Source organism: Drosophila sechellia, chromosome 3L (assembly GCF_004382195.2).
Source record: "Drosophila sechellia strain sech25 chromosome 3L, ASM438219v1, whole genome shotgun sequence".
Lineage (NCBI taxonomy): Eukaryota > Metazoa > Arthropoda > Insecta > Diptera > Drosophilidae > Drosophila > Drosophila sechellia.
The window spans coordinates 3,248,190-3,271,108 of record NC_045951.1 but is presented as its reverse complement, the minus strand read 5'-3'; the positions used below and the strand labels follow the sequence as shown (position 1 = coordinate 3,271,108).

The window sequence follows — 22,919 nt, the reverse complement described above, 5'->3', positions numbered from 1 at the left end:
TATATCAACTTATAACTTATATTTTTCCAATGTTAGGTTTGATGGATTCTTTAAGAATATCATTTTATCTAGAATGCCAATTTAAACATCCATACTATCTCCTTTTCTTTCTGTGCAAAGGCGTAGTTTAGAAAGTGCTGAAAACTAAACTATTTCTGTTTCTCTTACGATCAATTATGTGGCACACGTTTGCAGACACCTTCGGTTCCAGTTCCAATTCATTCCGATCCCCGCCAAGTCAAGCTGGAACTTGGACTTGCTCCCACGCATTGGGCCAAGTCAATTGAATTTTTATGGCCAATTTCATTGATTTTAATTTTGCTAATGATAAGCATTTCTTTGCACGAAACTCCCACTCGATGATAACGAGCGCGCTGCGGCATGTCAATTTGCTTTTCCTCACGCTGCATTTTAATGGCCCCAGGTTTTCTTTCAATTAATTTAAACAAGGTCAATATCAAAATGTAAAAGCCAAACGTGTCAGAATGCGTGTAAAGCTGATTAGTTGTAATTTGACTTTCTTTTCGACCCCTGGACTTTATACATTAACTCGAAATACCACTAAGTTTTCGATATTTCCGTGCGGACTTTTATTCAGAAACATTTCCAATTGTGCCAGACAATCCGTTCAGATTTATTAGCCATAAATTTGGCGCTCGAGTTGTCAGACGTTTGTCAAACACAAATTTAATAGCTTATTACAAACATTTTGCGCATTTCATTTGGCATTCCGGACACAATCTGCGCATGCGCAAATTGTTTTCGGCCACAGCGACACCCAAAAAAATGAATGGGCCCCACAGACGCGACTATTTTGGGCGTACTTCTTCGCCATTTGGTATTACGGAGCAGTAGAGCCCCGAATTGGGCCACAGAATTTAGAATCAGCAGGTGAAACTTCTTTAGGAATTCCAGCGATTATTGACCGCATTCTGATTGGGGGAACCCAAGTCTGCTGATCACACCCCAAAATGGAAGCAGGAAATGATGGGGCAGTTATGATTGGAAAATTTTGGAAGTTGCTACATCAAATAAGTATATATTCAGATGCGTCCAATTTAGTTTTCTTTAATAAGCATCATATAACATACGAATACAATAAATAATTGGCATAAATAACTTATGTCTAGTTTGTTTGCTCTCTGCGAATGTATCCGAAACAGTTCGATTTCTCATTAAAGGTACATTTTAAAATTTAGTCATATATTTAAGGCATTGCACTAAGGGGGCTAAGGGTTACAGCTAAAATTGGTTTACTGGCATTTCATTCATTGTGCTAAAATTAATTTTGCTCTAGGGCCTTAGGGATTATTTAATAATCAGCGCCGTACCACGAATGTTAATCAAATAAATACAATAAATAATGTCTCCATTGGAGGTCAGAGTTCAGGTGGAGTGGCTTGGACTTGTGGGTTAATCTACTGCCACTGGCCATACTGGTTACGATAGGCCAGGTAGTGGGGATCCTGGGTCTGCGACTGCTGCTGCGGCTGGCGCACCTGGTAGCTGTCCGTGGAGGAGTCCGTGTCCTCGACCGAGGGATCCGTCTGCAGGGAGCGCTTCCAGTAGCTACCCGGCTCGCTCCAGTCGTCGCCGTGGTCCTCGTAGTGGTGCTGATGGTGGGCATGTTCAACGTATACAACCTAGTTAGAAAATATGCAAAACGTGTGCCGTGAAGTGAGAAACACCAGAGGAAGTACCAAAGAGGCCCAAGAGTGTGAGTGGTTCGGTTTTATATTGACTGTATGTTTTGTGACTGTATCTGTATCTGTATCTGGGTGTATCTGAGTTTCATGTGTCTGTCTGTCCTGCAGGACTCTTTCAGAGCCATCAATTCGCTTCATCCGCCCAAAACTCGTACTTACACAGTGTGAACGGAAAGACTTTGGAAACGAACTCTAAGATCTGTTTGAGGTTTTGGGTCTTTAAGTGTATGCTGTTATTAGAGAACACATTGGTTGGGATTTTCTGTTTCTTGTATAATTTTTTTTTTTTTTTAGAGTTGTACGTTCCGAGAACGTTTGTGAGCTGTCCAAAATTTTACCATATCTGAAACCAAAGAGGTCTGAATTTGTTAGCATACGGCACATTTTGGAGTCGTTAGGTGGTTGGAACTCTGGTGATTGAAGCTTGAAGAGGTTCTGGAGCTGGTCCCCGAAAACAGTTAGAGAAGTTAGAGCGCTCGGGTGTTTTGGAAGGTATCAACGCATTTTACATATTTTATATACATCATTTGTTCAAGAGATAGAGAGTCGAGAGGCAGGGGCAGTTGGAAAGAGATTAGCAGAGGTACACAGAAGAATTGGTGATCATAATAACATTAAATTTTACCAAAAGAGAAAATTGTTTAAATTTGGAATTTAAAAGCATTTAAATGAATAAGTAACGTTAAATTTTAAATGAATTCACGTTAGTAATTTTATGTTTTTACGATCAACCATTAAATCAAATTAAATTTTCTTTATACATTTCTTGGTGAGAACCCTTCATTTTTGCTTGACAACAAACAGCATCGAAAACAAACCTTGGCCCATAAAAATGGTTGTTCACTTATGACTAGTGTAAGGACATTCTTATCAGAACTGAAAGAGTGCAGAAAATCCATTAGAGTCGGGTATCCATTGGTCTAGCAACCTGAACATGATGTTCGTGTGTGTCAGTACAGTGAAACCGGGCTAAATGCCCCGGAAAAAACTCACAGGATCTGGGACCCAAGCTCAACTCACCTTAGATGGCGGACTGCCGCGCTTCACATCGATCCAGAATCGGGCTATATTGATCAACAGACCGATCAGGGCTATGGCAAAGAACTTGACCTGCAGATGGGCGCCCAGGATCTTGAGCAGCAGTTCGATTTTGGCCTTCAGGAAGCTGCCGATCATGATGAACTTGGCAATGGCCTTCTTCTTCTTCTTCTTCTTCCCGCGGGTCACTATATACATTTCGATAAAGGATGATCAGAGGAAATTCGGATGCATTAGTATCATTTTGCTCTGGGTTGATCACACTTACTTGGCTACATCGAACAAGAAACGCAAATAACATTTAAATTCTTCGCTTGGGAGGGTGGTGTTTGTTAGTATGAACTGCAGTGCGCGTTAAGTGCGTTAACGATAACGAAACGGCATTCAAAAAGCAAGCAAAAAGCAAGCAACTTAACTTAATTTAAACCAAACACTTAAATTATTTAAAATAACTGAATCTCCTGTATGCCAAAGATTTAAATTTACATGGAAAACATTTGGCGCATTACTGAAGAGCTCAGCAGCGCCATCTACACTGCTAACAAAATAAGCTCAGGCTTCCGCCTCTGTTATGTAGATGGCGCCACAACAAACACTTGGTAGGCTTCAGAAACACTTTTACCACTATGAATTAGATAACTGCTATGCCTTTGTGTAATAAAATATTGAACCTACATCATTTATATAATAAATAATAAATAATAATACAAATTATATATAAAAGTTCTTTTGCGATCTTTACACCATCACCAGATATAAGCACAAACTTTATAAACCAGTCATCAAGACCAATACAGAATATTTTCGGTGAATTGTTTCAAAGATTATCTACTTCAAAAAGACATAATTTTTTTAAGATGCCCAAATTAATTCTGAACATTTTTGCACCGAAAAAACTCTACATCATAGACAAAACTGGAAGCTTAGACATAGAAGGCACTAAGTTGTGCTTGAGAAAACGGTGCGCAAAAGTCATGAAAACCACACGCAGCAAACAACACACACCTCCGTTACTTCTACCATAATTAAGTGGGTTCCTGTGCTTGCGTTTTCCCCCGCCGACTCCCGAGAGCACATCATCCGCGTCCGCCAGTTCGTCGAGCAGTCCCAATCCCAGGCTGAGGTCGCTCTGCTCGTGCTCCACGACGGCTGACCCGTGTTGACCCTTGCGCTTCCGCTTGCCCTTCATGCGGCGCTTCTGCTTCCGTTTCCTCATCGGTTTTCCCACGGATGCTGTGTCATCGGCGCTCCCGTGACTGATCACCGAGGATCCGCCTTCGTGTCCGGAGTCCACCTCGTGGTGTTCCGGTGCCGCCTGGACCACCACCAAAGTGGAGGGCTGTGTCTCCGACCCATGACCCTTCTTCTTGTTCTTCTTGCGCTTTCCGCCCTTCTTGTTCTTCTTGCGTTTACCGCCGCCCGGCTTTTTCAGTGCACCCGATGCAGTTTCGTCGCCATCCTGCAGCTCGATGAATTCCACACCTGAATTTAAGGATATCAAGTTAGTAGATTAGTGAGAATGCCTAGGATACGCGAATTATCCTTAATCTTTACCTGTTGAAGTGTTGTCCTCGGATAAGACAGGATTTTTCCCATCACCTTGGAATTGCGCTGCTGGCGCTCCACTGAACACACTTGGGGTGTTTTCCTTTTCATTATCATTCTCGGGTGCTGAGACCGCCTCATCCACATCCTCGTCTTCGTTTTCAGCTTCAGTCTCTGGGTCATGGTCCTGGTCCTGATCCTGTTCCGCCGTGCTGTCCGAGTCGTCATCCTCCTCATCCCTGTCATCATCCTCCTCCTCATCATCCTCCTCATTATTGGCATCCGCATCCTCATCCTCTTCATTCTCCTCCTCCTCCGCCGCATTGCTGGCATCGTCCGCATCCGCCTCTTCGTCATCTTCGGCACTATTTCCACTCTGATCAGTTTCACTATCATCCTCAGCCGCTTTCGGTGTCTGCAGATACTCGTATTCGCGACCTAGGAAGCTGCAGGTGACGGCGAAATGGAAACAACAAAAAAACAGGAAGATTAACACTCTGGCGAAAATCTACATTCAACCCGTTTGTCCACACTCACCCGTCCATGGATTCGGCCAGGTATTTCTTCATGTAATTCGTGCCGATCTCAATTTTCTTCAGTATCGTCGACGGCTTCTCTTTCACGGGCAACTCCGATGTGCTGTACCCTCTTCTCTCGATCGTGGCATTCATCTGCCGATCGGCCTCGACTGTCCCAAAAAATAAAAAAAAAGTACGTGGAAATAATTTAGTGAAAAAAGAAAATGCTTTCGATTTTAATTGCTTTTCCACGTAAATTCCTAGCACGTTCGGTGTTTTTTTTTTTTGAGTTGCGTGTATAATTTACAACCAACTCCTCCAAAATTCATTGATTATCGTGCTTAGTGATCACTAAACCCTGGGGGTTTCCTTGACTTTTTCCTAGAGTCTCAGCCACGAATTGTAGTTTGAATTTCGAGTTTAGCTTGGAGGTTAGTGAAAATGCTAGCTTTTCATTGCTGGGAATTTTATTTGCCCACATATGTGGGAAAACTCTGTCTATACACATATATTTCCACTAACAATTTAAGATTGCGTTTGGCTCAAAGCTTTCTATAGTTTAATGTTTTATATTTATTATTGTTTCAGTAACATAAAATTATCAAACTATTATTTTCATCAATTATAATTTAAAAATACTTCTGTGTTCTTTGTCTAAACTCACCTTTTAGTTTCTGCCATTGGACGTTCAGTTCTCCATCCCAAACATCCAGTATCCGACCGGATTGTTGGCGGGCACAGGTCCAGGGTTCCGCTCTGATGGGGCACAAGGCCAGGTCCAGATACGGTGATACCTCTGCAAGAAGACGGCCCGTTGAGATCAGCGTAAGTAAATACAGCAAAACTAGTCAAATATTAAATGGAAAACTGCCAACGAATTGGGCAAACGCGCGATTGACAGCTCGACTGACTTTCGGTCCGGGCAAACTCAGTGGGGAGTTGTAGTCTGATTTGGCCAACATAGTCATGGCTCTAACTTGGCGATTTTCAGCCAGTGCAAATATTTGAGTGAAAGTATGTGTGACCAGTACCACTGGGCAATCATTTCAACACCTTGTGTGGTTTTCTGACCACCGATGTGCGGTGCGTGCAGATGCATCGTACTTCACCCCCCTTTGGATATCTATCCCAGTACACAATACCCAATGTTCGCGGCGCGAGCCATGTTTTAGTTAACATCGGAGATTGCCATCAATCAGTGATGGAGTGAAAAGCTCAGCGATTGCCGTCAATTAAAATTATTGCTACATGTCCAGTTTGATCGCATCTTAATTTGAGCCCATTTAAATGGGAATAAATTAATTTGTCGCGGCGGCAAAGATGCCATTGTAAATCAATTTACACAAAACATGCAACCCAATACGATATAGTAAGTAGCAAAATAAATACTAATTCATCTGGCGCCAAAAATTTGTTGCCTTGCATTAATAATTTTCTTCTCTCTGATGATACACAATTGCCAAATTTTCGCACAAATTGAGCAATTTTTCCACTACTTAAATTCATTAGTATTTGCTTAGGCCTTTTGTTAATTTAATTGCCGTGCTGCAACATGAAAGGAGTCGTGATAAGTGAAAATGTAATGCTACTTCGTGTGTATTTTCTCATGTCGTTAGTTGTCTGTTTGTCACAATTTATTTGGCTCATTTCACTTTCAATGGCACCGACACAGCGCGTACTTTGACCCAAGGCTCCGCTAATATTTCTAAATTCAATGGCGAGTGAAAGCCGCGAGGAGATGCCACAAGTATCCGCCTGTGAGAAATTGTTCACCTGCACCTCGTGGTGACATCCCATAGATAACATCCTGCTAAATTCGACCCACGCCGCTGGAAAACCGAATAACAACAAGGAAAACCTGTGCCAGAATGCGCAGAGTTAGGGAGCATAGGAGTGCCAAGAAGGGAAATCGAAGACTCTGTGGAAGTTGAAAGAAAGCCACATCGTGATGCACTCAAAGGAATCTTCTTTTTTGGAAGAATATTAAAGATTTTGAGTTAGGCAAACATATTGGAAAACTATTAAGTAATTTTCGAAATATTTTATATTCAAAAGACAGCATTGAAAGCATACTTCAATAAAATACTGAATGCAAATATAGAATATATGCTTGACTAATCTTAGGTCTGCAGTATTTCTTTCAGTGTACTCCCTGGCGAGCATCTTTGATATTTGGCAGCTGTCCTCTTTGGCCGACAAATGTGGCACATTACCTCCAGCTGCTTGGAAGCTGCTTAGCAGCCATTCTGGCCAAAACCTAACTAAGTTGCCATTTGCCATTTGGACCGATGATTTCGCCTGGGCCTCTGGGCTTTTCACTTTTCTTTACCATTTCGCTGGCAGGGCGTATGGTAATTCGATGGCAATGCCAATAATCCCTGTCCCAGCTAATTTCCAGTATCAAATGAACTTTCACTGCCGTGGAGGTTTATGCGTGGCTTACTTGTAGTTATATATTTATAGGTAGTCACTGAAAATGCTAGGCCTCGGCTTGATGATGGGTGACGCATTTGGCTATGGTAAACCTTAACTTCTCCAGCTGGCCAACTGTAAACTGCTGCTGGACTGCTGGGCATGTGGGCCAACTTGCCGGCCATTTGGCTAATTCACCTTGCCTGAGGAGCGGCCATAACAGTAGCTCGTAAAATATTAGCATAATCACTGGAAATTCTGAGTTATTTTTCTTGGCCAGATTAAGTTGTAAACATGAAATGTGGCCACGGAGCATCGTGTGCGGCGTTTGAAAGTGAATCGAATGATTGGGGGCTTGTCTTACCGGAGACTGTCTTAAAAATAGATATAAAATTAAATAAATGCACAGCCTTTAGCAAAGATTTTTTTAGGGATTTGTTAAGCAATTGAGAAATAGCGTGAATAAATTTTGCTATTTGAATCATTTGAAAGTGAAGGTTGAAGGTTTTTTTAAGTCTATAAATTGATTCTTTCTGTCTGAGCTTCAAGCACTCGCCATTTAATTCCCCGCCCAACCTTTTTGGGTAGCTGAATTAAATACAATGATCTAGTGGTTTCGGCATTTAAAGCATCTCAGACTTCGTTTCAAAAGAATTTTATGGCCATTATAGAAACTCTTAACCGTTAGCGTGCGACCCATCAGACATATAGACATGTGAGCATGAAGAGCTCTGCCGAGCTTGAAACTGTAATAAACTTTCACTGGTTTCGATCTGGCGCAGAATTTGAATTGAAGACGCCGACGACGAGTCAACCGCAAGTTAAATGCAAACTCAAAACACAAACCAGACATGGCCGGCAGCTACAACTTGAGCAACATCGCCGCACATGTTGTATATTGATTAGAGCTCCACTTTGACTAGGCAAATCAATGGGTGCACTGAGGGAAACTCTGCATTGGAACCAGAAATATATTCTAATTTTTCATATTTATAGTAGCAATACTGTATGTACAGTCCACATTCATTTGAAATTTATAACTTGCTAAAGAAATATACATATGTAGTTATGATTGACAAGTTTATTGTTTAAATGTATAGCTATTCCAAGCCTCTCAAGTAAGAGTGTTGATACTCAGCTGGATCTGGTTTTGTTTATTAAGTGAGAAGTGTGCGCTGAGCAATTATGGATATATTTTCACGCGTTTTCATGTGGCAAATGGCTGCAACTGAAATGGTGATCCAAATCCCACTCGATGCCACGCAGAAACCAAGTGGCCCAAGTGGCGAGTCAAACTTGACAGATGGAGACGCAGTTACAGCTTCATGTGGCTCCAGTTTGGGCATCTTTCCAAACTGGGCGAGATGCCAATGCCGATGCCGATGCCAGAAAAGCGACAATTAAAAAATGAAATTAGATTTCATTCCAGTGAAGCGCAGCACTTTTCATTTTTGTGCGCTTCGCGACCAAAAATGTCGCCAATGCTGCTCCGTTTAGGAGTTTGCTTAGCCATGGTTTCCAGTGCGGCATTGTTTGCCTTTTGGCCAGACCCGTTCGGACCGGGCTTATTTAAATAGTAGGTGACTTGCCTCGGACACTCTCACATACAAATATGACGGTTATAACCCAATTACGAGTGTTTTTCAAGTTTTTCTGTTGTCTCTTGCGTCTCGCTTGGCTTTTGGTGTCGGCGCAATTTGTACAAGCCCCCGGAATGGAGACGCTCGCATATCCCCCTCCTCCGCGGGATAACTCCCTTCAAGTTTGGGTTGGCTCAACACCAAGTTGGTGTAGTCACCATCACCATCTAAATCTGACAGTATCGCGACTAAGAAATCAACTTGTTTGTACTGCACGGCTGTATATCCATTCTTATTGTTGGCGTTGCCGTTGAGCTTCGATGTTTTGGATTAAGTTAGCAGATTGATTGGGATACATATGTCTTTTGGAAGAAAAAAATTAGGTCTCTCAGTAATGAATCCAAAATATTACTAGCCTTCATTATTTGTTATCTATTATTTCAGGCGTTGTACAAGATAAGTCTTATATTAGCATGCAACCTAACGAAGCTTTTGAATTAATCTATAATTATTTCTTGGTGTATTCACAAGTACTGCATTGTAAGATAATTATGATAAACTGATACACATACCACTTTCTAAATGAATGTGCAAAATATTTGGACTAACACATCGCCCACACCACGCCCATTCCTTTCTTTCCACTCCGTGACTTTCGTAATTAAATTTACATATCTGAAGTGCGGTTCAAGTGTATCTGATATTCGTTTAATCGGCGAGCAAAACGTTAATTCATTTTTGCTTGCCACTTCTTTAATGACTCGACATTCAGCGGGGCCTATGTCTATCGTAACACCCAACCAGCCGCCCTTCTTTCGGTTCTGGTTTAGTTGGTTATGACCCATATTACATGCTCAGAAGCAGATCGAGACGCCAAGTGCCCTAAACGATAACGAGGTGTATGCTTTTTCTGTCTGCTCTGCAATAGTAGTGCCTTCTTGCACTTGTTGCCGCGGCTTTGCTAATTGTTCGCCATGCACTCAAAGCTCTTTAGTGGCTTGAAACAAAGCAGAACAGCAGCGGCCACGAAAAAAGTGTCGTACGCTCCACAACGTAACAGAACCAAATTGGTAAGAACCAAGTCGCATGCAAGCTACTTTGTTATGCTGCATTGCCCATGGAAGTCACCTGATTGACAGCTCACAAAAACTTTAAGGTTTTGCTTGCCATTAACCATTTTTCAAGCCACCAAAATTTCTAAACAATATGCTAGATAGTTCCGAATAATATGTTTTCTCATTAGTATTTGGTACTAAAAGGGGGTGTGCAGTACATATATTCTTAAATTATATTTTCACTGCAACTATTTAAGATTTTTTCCCCAGGTGGAGAATCGTGTGCTGGGGCCAAGACTGATGCCTGTTTTACAGTGACAGCCCTGATGGATCGGCGGCCACTCTGGTGGCTCATAAATCTTGGCGATTCTTTGGCTTCGGTGGCAGTGACAGTGGCGACTTTCGTTTGGCGGCTGGCCGATTATATAATTGCCGAACGCTGAAATCGCCACTCTCACAGTCAGCTTAATGAACTGAAATTTCACTGCAATAAACGTATTTTACTTAGGGCTTTTGTTTATGTTTTGTTGCTTTGTCTGCTGGCTCACTACTCTTTATATTACACCAAAAAATACGAAATTAAAATACAGAGAAATTTGGGAGCTGCGAGAGAGTCTCAGCAGCTTTGATTGGAGGAGACCTGTCTTACCATTTAATCGTCGTCCAACTTGCTGGTGTGCTGGCGTTAAAGCCAGATCTGAACGATCTTCATGACGGGCTGGCAAACTCCAGGCTTTGGCCAAAGAAATCTGCGTTGGCAGGAGCAGACAGATCAGGCCTGCTATAACCGTCGGCTGCCAGTCCATTTTGTATAGTTAGTATCGGCCGCCCCTCTCTTCTAATCTTCGATGTGGATTTATAATATATGTTCACTAGCACCGTTAGATGAAATCGGAAATCTGGAGAAACCAAAGTCAGCAGCACACACACGTGATTTATATACGCTTATCGGCACGCACAAGAACAACGGCGCTTTGTTCCATTTTCAAATTCTATTTTCCAAAAAACCCGAATCGAAAACCCGCACGAATATTGTTTGTTGTTATGGGTAGGTGGTTATGTGGATGCACTGGCTCCTCGGCGATCTGCTCACGACCAAGTTCAAGGTAAGATTAAGCCATGACGCGCATACGTAAGAAGTTTTATACCAAACCGCGACTTAAGAGAGTGCGATGTGAAAGCGCTCATGCAGCGGCTCTTTGGAAAGTTGGCAGCCGAGGTGGCCAAAAGCGGCTCTCTTCCAACGGCCAGGCAAATTGGTAAGTTGGTAGCTTGGCTACCCACCTGGCTATTGACTTGTTGTTGGCCGGTGTGGATTTTAGCAAATGTGCGGCATGCACTGAACAAACGGATCAATTAAGCTGTCCGCTATGCGAATTTTCAGTGTCACACTGAATGCGATACTCCGGGAATTCTCTCGGGAATTCTCTGGTGGTCATATGTAAACCATCAAACTTTGACTTGACCTAAACGCAGGGAGCGATCCGGCAATTATTGTGTTAGCAACAGCTCTTTGTAAACAAAAGATGCCTTGGGTTTTAAGCTTATCCCCAACAAAGAAGCTTCGGATTTCTTTGTTTTTATTTATATCTTATACTAAATCCACTAGTTAGCCTATTTAAATCCTATTAACATACGAGCTAAGCTTGATTCGATAATATTGTTTACAGTTCATTAAAATAAATGAGTAAATTTATAATTAATTATATTTAAAATAAACAATCCTTGCCAACAAAAATAAAAAAAATAACTAACTCAAATATAAACCCATCAATCAATCGATTTCTATTAAATCAGTAACCAGGTTTTTTTCTTTGCAGAGAACTAAATAATCTGCATCAATCCTCAATGAATGCCATGAATAACCCACAACAACAACTCGAACTCCTCTTTTCACTGCCAAGAGTGACATATGAACTCCTGGATATCATTGGAAAGTCGATCGTGAGATGCTAATCCTGTGGCGAAATGCTTATATGGCAGATGCAAATCCTGTATTGGGTCAAGAAGGTTATTGCTCCATGGAGATTTTGCTCGCAGCAGCAAACAAATTTCATCCCACAAGAGTGAGCACACATAGATCTTTAACATACCCCTTCATCACTTTTACCGTTTCCCTAGTGAAATTCATTAGCACCTCGCGTGTATTGCATCAACAATTTGTTAACCAAATTAAGCAAGTTTAGGCAAACTGAAAGACAGTTGCATCATTGATAAATTCTGATTGAGGAGAGACACGTTTCTTCACCTGTCGAGCAAATGAAAAATGAAAGTTTTTTATCTCTTTACTTAGGTTGTGTACATAACTGATTTGGATAATTCGCAAACTAATGCTATTTGTGTGTAAGGGCTCGGCCTGCGTCACAAACTGATCTTATAAAGATTAAATATCAGGGGGCGCCCTCACACAGCATTGACACGCACAAAAAGAAAGTTTGCACAACTTATTGATATTTTCTGATTGAAGTTTAAAAAAACGAGGTGTGACCGAATCGGGTCCCCCAATCCCATTTGGTCAACGCACTCGCACACTGCTCGAATTTTTGATTAGCCCCCGAATTACGAAATCCATTGTGAGCGGCGAATTAGCGAAGAATTCGTGATGAACGCTCGGTTATACGTATAAAAATAAGCTGGTATATCTCCCCCATATCATATATCAATTTCACTTTCAGCGGACAGGCGACAGGCAATTAAGGAGACATAGGGCTGCCAAAGATGTCGCCAAGGTAGTTGTCTGCCTCGTCTGGTAGCCATAAGGTAGCTGACATACCCGTTCCCAGGCCATGTCCAATTATCATGTTAGAAAGAGAGTGAGAGCAGCCAGATCCGCTGACAGCACGTCCCCAGCCCCCAACTGCCGATTCAGGCTCATACATGGGAAGAAATCACTATAATTAATGTCTTTCAAAGCTTCCATTTCATATTTTCATAAAGCGTAACCTCAACACTTTACATGAAAGATATCATATTTTTGAAATTGATTGAATGGAAATCACATATCTTTGCATTTCCAAATGTTGCAATTTTAAAATTACAATATAGCACTTAAGTCAAATATGAAATGTGTTCAAAACTTGTAGTGCATCTAAGCACTTTATTTTGAAATTTGCACTGCCAAAAAGAGGTGTTTCTAATATATGTATTTTTGAGATTTTCTTTTTGTGCACCTTTAGAGGCCCAGTGTCTTGGCTGTCAGTTAGACGCAATTATCCACATTTTATATATAGTAGAGGCATAGATGCTGTCTATGGTGGATCTGTCGATGCTCATGATTTGTCGCTTCCAAGCTGGCCACCAAATGCAATGGACAGAAAAAAACCTTTGGAGTATTTCAATAATCGCAGTTTCCCGCTGAAATGCTGAGCCACTGGCCTGCTGCTGTGCGTTAGAAAGCTGCCGATCAGAGAAATTCAATGTGCATTTTCATTTGTTGCTAGTTTGTAGTCGTCTACCTATTATACTTTGCTCTGCTGCTGGTTTAGCCTTATCAACTGTTGGTATAAGCAGCGCCATTTTGTCTTTGGCACGGCTAGCTAATTAATTGAAACGCTCGACTAAGGCCGTCGTCTGCCGACAAAGAAGACATCACCACTCAGCTCAGATCGAGTGGACAAAACTCGACTCGTCTCGTTACTCAAGTCGAACGTCATCGGCCCACACTTATGACGGCTGGCTAATGGCTGGCACCGCGCATCTTGGCCAGGTCCACTCTACTATGTCCTCCTATAAATCAGTCAGCGAGCAAGATTCCATAACGCCAGCCGACCGGCCTTGGGGATCCATGGAGCAGGAGGATCGGACTGGGGTATATGGCCATTACATGCTCGCCCGGCTGTCTGATCGGCTCTAATTGCCTCAGATAAATATTTATCGAGCACCTTGCCGTTGGCCCAATCTTGTTTGGCTTTAATATGCATCACTTGTCGCTTAAAACTGCTTAATTACCCGTCAATTGCTTCTGGCTTCACTTTCTATGGCGGCTAATTAACAGGTCCTTGCTAATATTAATATTCATTATACCACCTGTTGAGCGTGTTGTGCTTTTGAGTGCTTTTTGATGTCGCCAAATCGAAAGACTTAGGGCACGAACTTCGTGCAGTAAGGTGGAAAACTTTGGTGCCTACTTTACGGGTGCCTTGAATTTGTAGTAGCAAAGACACGAACCAAACGTTGAGTAAGCAAGGCTACAGAAATATAAAATTTTCTATTCATCTGGCAACGGCTAGGTTTTTAACTTCAGTGCTCGTTTAAATTTTCAGATTAATTTTAATTTGTATAATAAAATTTTCTGTTGATTTTAGTTAATTTTGTGCATTATTTTTTAAGTTTTTAACCAAATAACGTTTGTCAACTGTATCCTTCAGTCAACTTTTATCGTGTCAATATCTAAACACACGTTTCTATCACACTCCAAGCTGCATTCCATCAATCATCACCCATGTTAACCGATATAATAACTCAATCAACTAAATAGCGTTATAGAAAAGCCTGCAATTACTCAAACCTAACCGTTCCATGCCATATTAAGTCATTCAATCTTTCACTTTATTCAAATATTTGTAGCAAATGAAGCGAAGCTCTAAAATGGGTACTTGCTAATAAGCAAATCGGCTTAACCACTCTACAATAATTGAGCATAATTGGATTTGTCTGGCTTAAGCTTGGCGAATCGTTTTTCGGCCTCTAGGCTACCGAATAAAAAAACCAACAAAACACCGTCGACGAAATCCGCAATGTCAAGACATGACTTGGACTTCCATTTCAATGTTCGCGATAAAGCCGATGATTAGGCGCGGCACACGCCCCAAGATGTTGCCAAAGAAATCTCGGCGGTGGCAGACTCACCCGTCAAATGGCCAATTAATCACAGACCCCCGAAAGCTCAGCCAGAAAAGACCCAAAACGAACCAATCGACTTTCTTCGCAGACTCATCAATCACGACCTTCTGGGTCTTTAGTGGTAATTGTTTCGAATAGCTCAAACAAACGGTGGCACACATCTTATGCATTACGACTATTTATTACAAATTATCATTGATTTTAGGGCTACTTGGGGCAAATAATTTAATTAAACACTAGGTTCGTAACTATAGTTTTAGGTGTACGTAAAGCTGCGTCTTCGTACAGTCGCTGACTAATTGTGTGCTAGCTAATTAAACGCGGTGGTCGTTGACTTCCATGTGGAACTCCCATCATGTGGAACAGCTCTTGCTCAGCGGATGAGGTGTCTCGCCCGGTATTTCGTGGGCAGCAGGGACATGGGATCCGTATTGTTGGGCACTTCTCCAGCCACTGCTCCCACGGGCTGGCTATCGGTGAACTGACCCGTGGGTGCGTATGCTCCATAGGGATCCGATCGACTGGCCCATCCACCCGACTGCGACTCATACTGGTAGCCCTGACCGGCGAGCTGGGCCTGGGTCTGGGCGTTTCCGTGGATGTGCAGGTGAATCTCCTTGCTGGGGGGATGGCCAGCGCCATGACCACTCAGTCCAGTAGTGCCCCACGACTCCTTGGCATGAGGATTCCAGCCCGGGTAATTGAAGGACGGCGCGGTGTTCTCATATTGTCCAAAGAGACTGGACTTTAGGGTAATGAACTTTCCCAGAATAGCAATAACATTCATAACCACTAAGACCTTGAGCAGGAACAGAGACTTCATACCAATGGCGACCAGAAAGGCAACCATCGCCGAAAGGACGCCAAACTTGAAGATAATGGGTATCAAGGCCATTTGAAGACGACGGATTTTGCCAAAGGTACGACCTTCTGAAAGATACATAGTAAATAAATATAAAATACATAAAAGAATTAATAATATTAATTTCTAAAGGTATACCTTTATGTTATATAAATGAAATAGGTTAATTAATACAAAATTCTGGGAAATCATTCAGCTGAAGTTCATAAAAATATGCATTAATTCCTAAAGTGTCAGTGCCGCCACTGCCCCAAAGAAATTCCGCTGGGTTTATCTCCCTCAACTGCTATAATTTCATCAATAAACAGAGCTGAACACACAGCTATGCGAAAGTCCAATAAAAAACAATTCGCAAACAACGAAAAAAAAAGCACAGCAAAAATATTTTCTCATCGCTTAAAGATGAGCTGTCTTTTTTAATAAATAATTTGAGCGGCTCTAGAAAAGATGCGGAAAGTGAAATTACAATCTTCGTCCGGCATATACATATATCACAACTCGCACTTCGAGATGATTTTTTCTCAGCTCTTTGGTGCTAACACCTTTTAGCGGCTTTTTGCTGTTTGCTTAGCGGCTACAGGTTTCATTGAAAACGAAAGTAAGTCAAAAGGGCCCTGGGAAATCGGCTTCGATTTGAAAAGCCGTCACTTGAGAGTCAGATGCAATCAGCCTAAATGAGATACAAACTGAACTGATATTAAATGACCACACTAATTGCTGTGTCCACAAAGAAAAAATAGGTCTTAGTCTGGCTTACATCAAATAAAATTTCATGTGGAATTGAAATTTCAATTATATCATTGCAACCGTAAACTGCATGACAGCTTCGTAATTTTAAAAGTATTTAACTGATCGAGTTAACCAGTCAACCAGTTTCATAACTAGTTATTAATATGTCTGTTACTTTGTCAAAATGACTCAATCGACTATGTAAATGCAATTGGCTCGGTCTTATTTCTTTCGGTGTATGCCTTTAAACTGCGTTTTGTTCGGTATTTGCTTTTTTAATCTTTTGTTTTCTTGACGGGGACTCACCCACAGCTGAGCTGCCGGACTCGGGCTTCCCGTCGTCGTCATCGCCGAATAGGCTTTCACTCAGATCGCTGCGAAGCCAGCCCCACAGAGTACGAACCATGCCCCAGACACTGAGATCTGTGGGATCCGGGGCTGCCTGCACTGCATTGGGGTTCTTGTTACTCGATGCCCCTACTGCAGCTTCTTTGTCAGCCGCATCCACCGCAGGTTCCTCCGCCTCCTCCTCGTCGTCGTCGTCGTCGTCATCCTCGCCAGCATCTTCATCGTCATTTTCCTCCTCGATCGGCGATGCAGCAGCCTCCACCTCTGGCTTTTCCGACGCTTTTTCGACCTTCTTCGTTATCTTGGCACCAAAGGCGCTGCTCAGGCAGCAAAAGGCCAACAGAAGCAGCAGCAACGAGTGCCGCGCACTTGAACTCTTTGTGAGAAACTGAAAGTGGAACCAACAGAGAAATTATATCAGTATGTGCCAGTGTTTGTCTCTCATTGTCCAAGTAAAAAGGCCATTTCATCATAGCAAGGTGCGGATGTTGCGTAAACACAAGACTTAGGAAACGAACCTGTTGCCACCTTGTCGAGTCGTGAAACGCACTTTAGAATCCACTTTGAACCATTCCAACGCCTTGGGCCATAAAATGTTTTATGGTCTCGCCTTGGTGCGAAAGCATTTCCCATTTTAAACTCAACCCAACTCTTGTGTAATCCAAAATTTTTTATCGCTAAACATATTTTTTAGACTGCCGCTGATATCAATTTATATGTAAATTTAAAAGGTTGCAAAAAATATCTCGCATTGTATAAAATGGTGATTTATATACTAACGAGTCAGCCGGATAGAGACAAAGTGAAATTTAGCCAGGTTATGTTGTTAAACGTTTAACCAATAATCTTTTTGGATAATGTGATTTACCTAATTGTTAAATTTATTATTGCTATTCCTTTTAATATAGCTTTAGTATAGTTCACATTATATCTTTGTATGTAATTTAAGAGCATAATGAGCACCAAAGCTACAAATCATTGAGTATTTAACATTCCCACCGAATTTCGTTAAAAACAAGGTAAGCCACCTTCACTTCTACTTAGTGAAATTAAAATACAAACCTATAAAATATCTTAGCTACGGATACCAAAAAAAAAAAACGGAAAGTCATTGCTCACAAGCTTTCCATTTTACAATTCACCCGCAGAACTTTAAGAAACCAAAAATATAATTGTTATACCTAATCACTAAGATGCCATGGGAATGGAACTATGTTATTTCCAAAACAATAACCTCAACAAAAGGTAAACAAATTATGTGGAGCTAACGGTTGGCATCATTTCCCAAAAGAATATTCGTCAAAACGTTGGCGATGTTTTAATTAACTGCCCAAAAGAATTTGCATGCCAAAATACAGATGCCAAGAATTTTCGACATGATTTGCGTTTGCTTTGCTTTTCTTAATAAAATGCGATTGGTGGCCCTTTGTGAGGCCTCTTTGTTGTGAATGATTCGATTTTTTATTAGTAGGCCATGTGCCTTTGTGCCCAATTGGATTCGGCTCCAACTGTAAAAGGAAATCTATTTTAGCATGGCCTTGATTCAAATTTAACTGAGCGAGAAAATTGATTTGAATTTTGTGTGGGCCTTAAGATGCGGGAAAACAAAGAAGAAAGTCTTTCCCCAGTGATGCAACAGCCGAGCAAATGCATTGTTGAGATACTCAATTTATAAGTGTTTATTGATTTGCATAATTTTCCAGTTCAGATTGACAGACTGAACTCGGCTTTTCGGCTTAGTTTCACTGCCTATTTGTTTTAAACACGATCCCAACCTGTTAATTAACATCTTCTGAGTTGTTTCATCATCAGACCCAAGCGTTATCACATCTGACACACTCACTTTCAGGCCATCTTCTCGAACATTATGGGTGAAATTTCATTCGACCTCATCTGGCTTATATGTAAATATTAACCGAAAATATTTGCACTTGCTGCCGGGCAAGATTTCGCCTGGAGTTTCGACGAAATGATGCCGAACAACCATAAAATTGTTACCAACTGATGATTCGGTAGATTTAATCCGGTATAGGGAAATGTTTTCACAAAAAGATCTCGTGAAATTCCACCTTATTATTAATTTATCACATTAGTTGAATAATTTGTCAACATTTTGAAATCATTTCTGTCTGGCTCACGGTTTATTTAACATTGCTAATGAAAACAACGAAATGAGGAGTATTAAATCTAAATGTTCTAAACATTGTTATACACGGGCCTTTTGTAATTAAAGCTAAGCTTCCTGACTAAACATTTATTGATTATAATAGTAATTAGAGTAGCAATAAATTCCCTGAACTTTCGTTTCATGTGGGTGTAGCAGGCATTTTATGATTTTATTACATATCGTAAACATAAAACCATAAAATCCTAAATTTATCTCTAGCGTAATTATGCATTTGAGGCACGGCTTTCTATGTTTATTGCTGGGCTGGTCATAATAAAAACTATGACCCAGTAAAGTTGTAAGTAAAACACCGATGATGCAATTAGCGGCACGTGGTTGAGGTAACCAATTTAACCATTCGACCATTATCTAATGTCAATATAATGTCGCAGTTCATGACACGACCATGTGGCAGAAATGTGAATGTGTAGTATTAGGTTTACCAGCCAAGTTAATAACAGCTCGGGGGAATCTTACCAACAATTGAAAACTGGCCCGAATGAAAACACGCCTCAAAAGAAAGTTTGGCTTAAAACTAACCAAACAAACAAGTGATTTTTGTGCCAAGAATTGTTAGCATTTGTCACACTGGCTTTTTGACCAACATTTTAAGCCTTTTGTGATTTGTGTGCTATGGTTCCTTTTCTTTTCGCATAGATCGTGTTCAGAATTCCAATTAACAATGCACCGCAAAAACAGAAGTATTATATGAAATTTGAGCTCAACATCAAAACTTGTGGCACCAATTGTATCCATTATTTTATTTACAGAAAGTTCTGGCAAACATGAAAAAATCTAAATCAATTATTACTTTGTCTCTATCAACACCATGAATGTGGCGCCCAACGTGTGGCCTTTGTATCCTTTCTGGTAATTAGATTAATACCTTTTGCATTCCTTTTCGTGAATTTTATGTATATGTATGTAACTTTTTTTTCCGTGTGTTAATTGAACTTGGCCGCTGGCCTTTATTTTGTACTCACCATAATGGGGACTGTGACTATTTGATTAGTGTATGATAATTGCAGCACTAGCTGCAGCTGTATCCTGAGTTTTTACTGATTGATTTGGACCACTTTCACGCGAATCTATGGCAGACACGCAGATGTTGGCCAAAAAATAAATATACACGAAACTTCAGCTGAATTGGCCAAGGAGTGGAGATAGTTTGGAATCAAGTTCGCATGGAAAGCGACTGCAACGCTTGAGATGTGCCCGTTGACTGGCAATCTGAGTTGGCCTCGGCCACCAGGTAAGATCCACCGCCTCTGCCGCGGCCAACGTCGCTGCTCGGACTTTTGGTGGATGCGGACCAGTCTTGGCCAAGTCGGCGCTTCTTCGCGCTGTTTGCTTGGCTACCGACCACTAGTTGGCACTCTCACAAAGCCAGAGACACACGCTCTCCCAGTTACAATTTCGTTTTCAACACTTTCTTCACAATTTCCCCTAAACGGCAGCAGCAGCCACCAAAAACTGCAATGTCAATGTCTCCATCTTTATCTATATCTCTCTGTATCTGTATCTCTACTCTTTTCTTCCTGCATGGACTGCCTTTATTACGAATTGTCGTGCAACGGCTCAGAGCATGAAAACGGTGTGTGAACGTGACAATACGCACAACTGACGTCACTAGTACTGGCACCCAGTGCCCACGTACATAAGGTACTTATCTGTAATATTAGTGCATTATAGTTTCAAATCTCACCTTATCAGTCCTCAGAAATATGAAGAGGAAGTACAGGAAGCATTCCATCTCGTTTAGTAGTTAATTATAGAAAGATATTTAGATTGTTTTTATACACAACTCAGCAAATAACAAATGAAATGGTTTCGGAATTCAATTATCTTTCCCAAAAATTGTTAGCCAAAAACGCATTCAGGTAATGAGAGAAAATGGGCTGATCAACAGCAATTGCGTTCTGCTGCATTTAGCCCCATCAAAAAGAGAATTGCATTATTTCAAATTAACTAATTGGTAATACAATATAACTCCACAATTTCCCCCAAAGAGATAAATGGGTTTTGCGGCTTTCTCGTTTCGTGTTTCGCCTGCATGGTAAGCCGATGCCAAACATTTTTGCCGGCTACCTTTTACTAGCCATCCGTCGCTTTGGGCCGCGTTTCGTGATTCGATTGTCTTGACCCATTTCCCCACTACGCAGTCTCTCTCTCTCTCTTTCTGTTCGACCCGGTGGCTCTCTTTCTTTTACGCACCTAACCACCACCCATTCACATTACCCGAAGATCATCTGTATCAACCGATTTACATGATAATGTCGGATACATTGGGCTCAAGTTCTATTTGGAGAACCCTTTCATATCGCATCGAAATGTTTTGATTTGTGGCCAATAATTGTCACAGCTGTGTGAGGAAGTTACAGTTAGCCAGAACATTCTCCTCGCATTTTGCTCCAGAAATGCATAAAGTCCAGATCTTATGAACAGGTGGTCATTTTACGATCTTACACTTTATTAGCATTACATCAAATGGAGTTGCCACATATCGCTTACATAAACAATGCAGGTTCATTGCTCTGGGTGGTGGTGCAGCATAATCCAAAGGTTTGTCCAAATCATTACATAATGGTAGGCAACTGGAACTAGCGATTGTGTGTGAAAACCGTTAAGTACACCAACATGAGTTCAGGTGCAGGTTCAGTCGGAGGTTGAGCTCTGGGTTCAGGTTTTCCGGCTCGTTGGGTTGCTCTATGACAGTGTCAACGAAACTCACGTTCATATAAAGACAAAGACCTCCCCGAAATACTATATCAAAAAGTTCCATTCAAGAGCATGGTTATCCTAACGGTTGTCACACCTTTCGGGCTTCAGACAGCTCCACATTCTGGATTATCAATACTCTTCTGGTCGTACTACATTTCCATTTTAACGAGGGACTCATATTTCCCAGACACCTTTCATTCTTCCCAAGCAATTAGCTATCTTAAACGACCCAATTACGTTTCAGATTTCCCTTTTATAGGCCTTTTTTTCTTTTATTTGTCATTCTGACAGGGAGATCCTCACCATTAGACTATCTTAAGAGACCAATTGCCTTAGTTAGTTACGAGACATTTTTATGGATTGAAAAATATACTAATAACTGGCTTGAATTGGAAAATACGTAAAGATAGCCTTGCAATTGTTTGTTGAAAAAAGTTCAACTTTTCCACAACTAGTGATAATGAATGCTATTTAAAATCAGGCCAATTTGTTTTTAATGCAATAATTACTTCTAAACAATGGCTTGCGTTTTCCATGAACATACATTTAAATACATTTTTTTATAGTTCTTATTTTAAATAAAAATAAATATTTTATTTGCAATGGCTGAACATCTTAACAAACGAAAAACACTTAGTTGGAGTTGAGGACTACTTCTTGCCATAAACATTCGCATAGTAGCTTTGCCAATTGGAATTGCTCAATGTGGCGTATGGATTATAGTTGTTAGTGTTGTAGTACGTGGGATAGAGATATTGACCGATGACATAGGGCCAGATCCTAATCTGCGTATTGGAATAGGGACTCGGTGTCGTATACGTGCTGTAATAGTAGGGATATGGCGTCGTCTGGTAGTAATAGTTGTTCAAACTGGAGAATGTGGGGCTTGGTGTGTAGTAGGGATTATATTGTGTATAGTATTGGGCAGATGTCAGCTACAAAATATTAAAATAAAATAAGTAAATAAAATATAAATTATTAAATATTACATGTAGGACTCACCGCCAGCAGGACCGCAATGAGCAGCAGTGAAAAATAGCTCAAGTATTGTGACATTTTGATAGAGAATCGTTTTTAAACTGACTCTTCTCAATTCGGGCAATCCAATTTATAAAAATTTGACGCGGGAGAGGCGACAATTTTACGCCCCGCTGACAGATGCCAATTTTCGCAATTAAATAAACCTTTTTTTCTGGGCCAGAACTTTCGTCATTGAACTTGGACTCATCCGGGTTACGTTTGGTACCAGCAACCATCATCATTCTGGGGGGTTGTTTATCCATAGATATGGATACAGATGTGGATGATGGGGCGGTGGATTCCCGTGACGTGTGCAACAACAACATTAAACGAATTGAAATTACCGAAAATTGTGAAAACATTTTGTTAAGTCAAT

At 41.1% G+C, this 22,919-nt stretch overlaps 3 protein-coding genes across 4 annotated transcripts; all 3 read right to left on the bottom strand.

The window, feature by feature from the left end:
* Positions 1-1,042: 1,042 nt before the first annotated feature.
* On the bottom strand, positions 1,043-10,944 carry LOC6610611 (ATP-dependent RNA helicase ddx54). Its single transcript, XM_032719290.1, has 7 exons — positions 10,504-10,944; positions 5,472-5,603; positions 4,827-4,977; positions 4,299-4,735; positions 3,750-4,226; positions 2,727-2,932; positions 1,043-1,643 (listed from the first exon to the last, which is right to left on the bottom strand). The coding sequence occupies exons 1-7, from the start codon at positions 10,658-10,660 to the stop codon at positions 1,419-1,421; spliced, it is 1,785 nt and encodes a 594-aa protein (XP_032575181.1). The 5' UTR covers positions 10,661-10,944; the 3' UTR covers positions 1,043-1,418.
* Positions 10,945-14,856: 3,912 nt separating this feature from the next.
* LOC6610610 lies at positions 14,857-20,013 on the bottom strand. Of its 2 annotated transcripts, none has more exons than XM_032719393.1 (3): positions 19,786-20,013; positions 16,594-17,023; positions 14,857-15,623 (listed from the first exon to the last, which is right to left on the bottom strand). In XM_032719393.1, exons 1-3 carry the CDS (start codon positions 19,786-19,788, stop codon positions 15,070-15,072), a joined length of 987 nt encoding a protein of 328 aa, XP_032575284.1. In that variant the 5' UTR covers positions 19,789-20,013; the 3' UTR covers positions 14,857-15,069. The 2 variants fall into 2 exon arrangements, with proteins under 2 accessions (XP_032575284.1, XP_002035177.1); XM_002035141.2 differs by having other exon boundaries at positions 14,857-15,626; positions 19,786-20,011.
* Positions 20,014-22,092: 2,079 nt separating this feature from the next.
* LOC6610609 lies at positions 22,093-22,840 on the bottom strand. The gene is made up of 2 exons (XM_002035140.2): positions 22,526-22,840; positions 22,093-22,458 (listed from the first exon to the last, which is right to left on the bottom strand). The coding sequence occupies exons 1-2, from the start codon at positions 22,577-22,579 to the stop codon at positions 22,174-22,176; spliced, it is 339 nt and encodes a 112-aa protein (XP_002035176.1). The 5' UTR covers positions 22,580-22,840; the 3' UTR covers positions 22,093-22,173.
* Between the last annotated feature and the right edge of the window lie 79 nt (positions 22,841-22,919).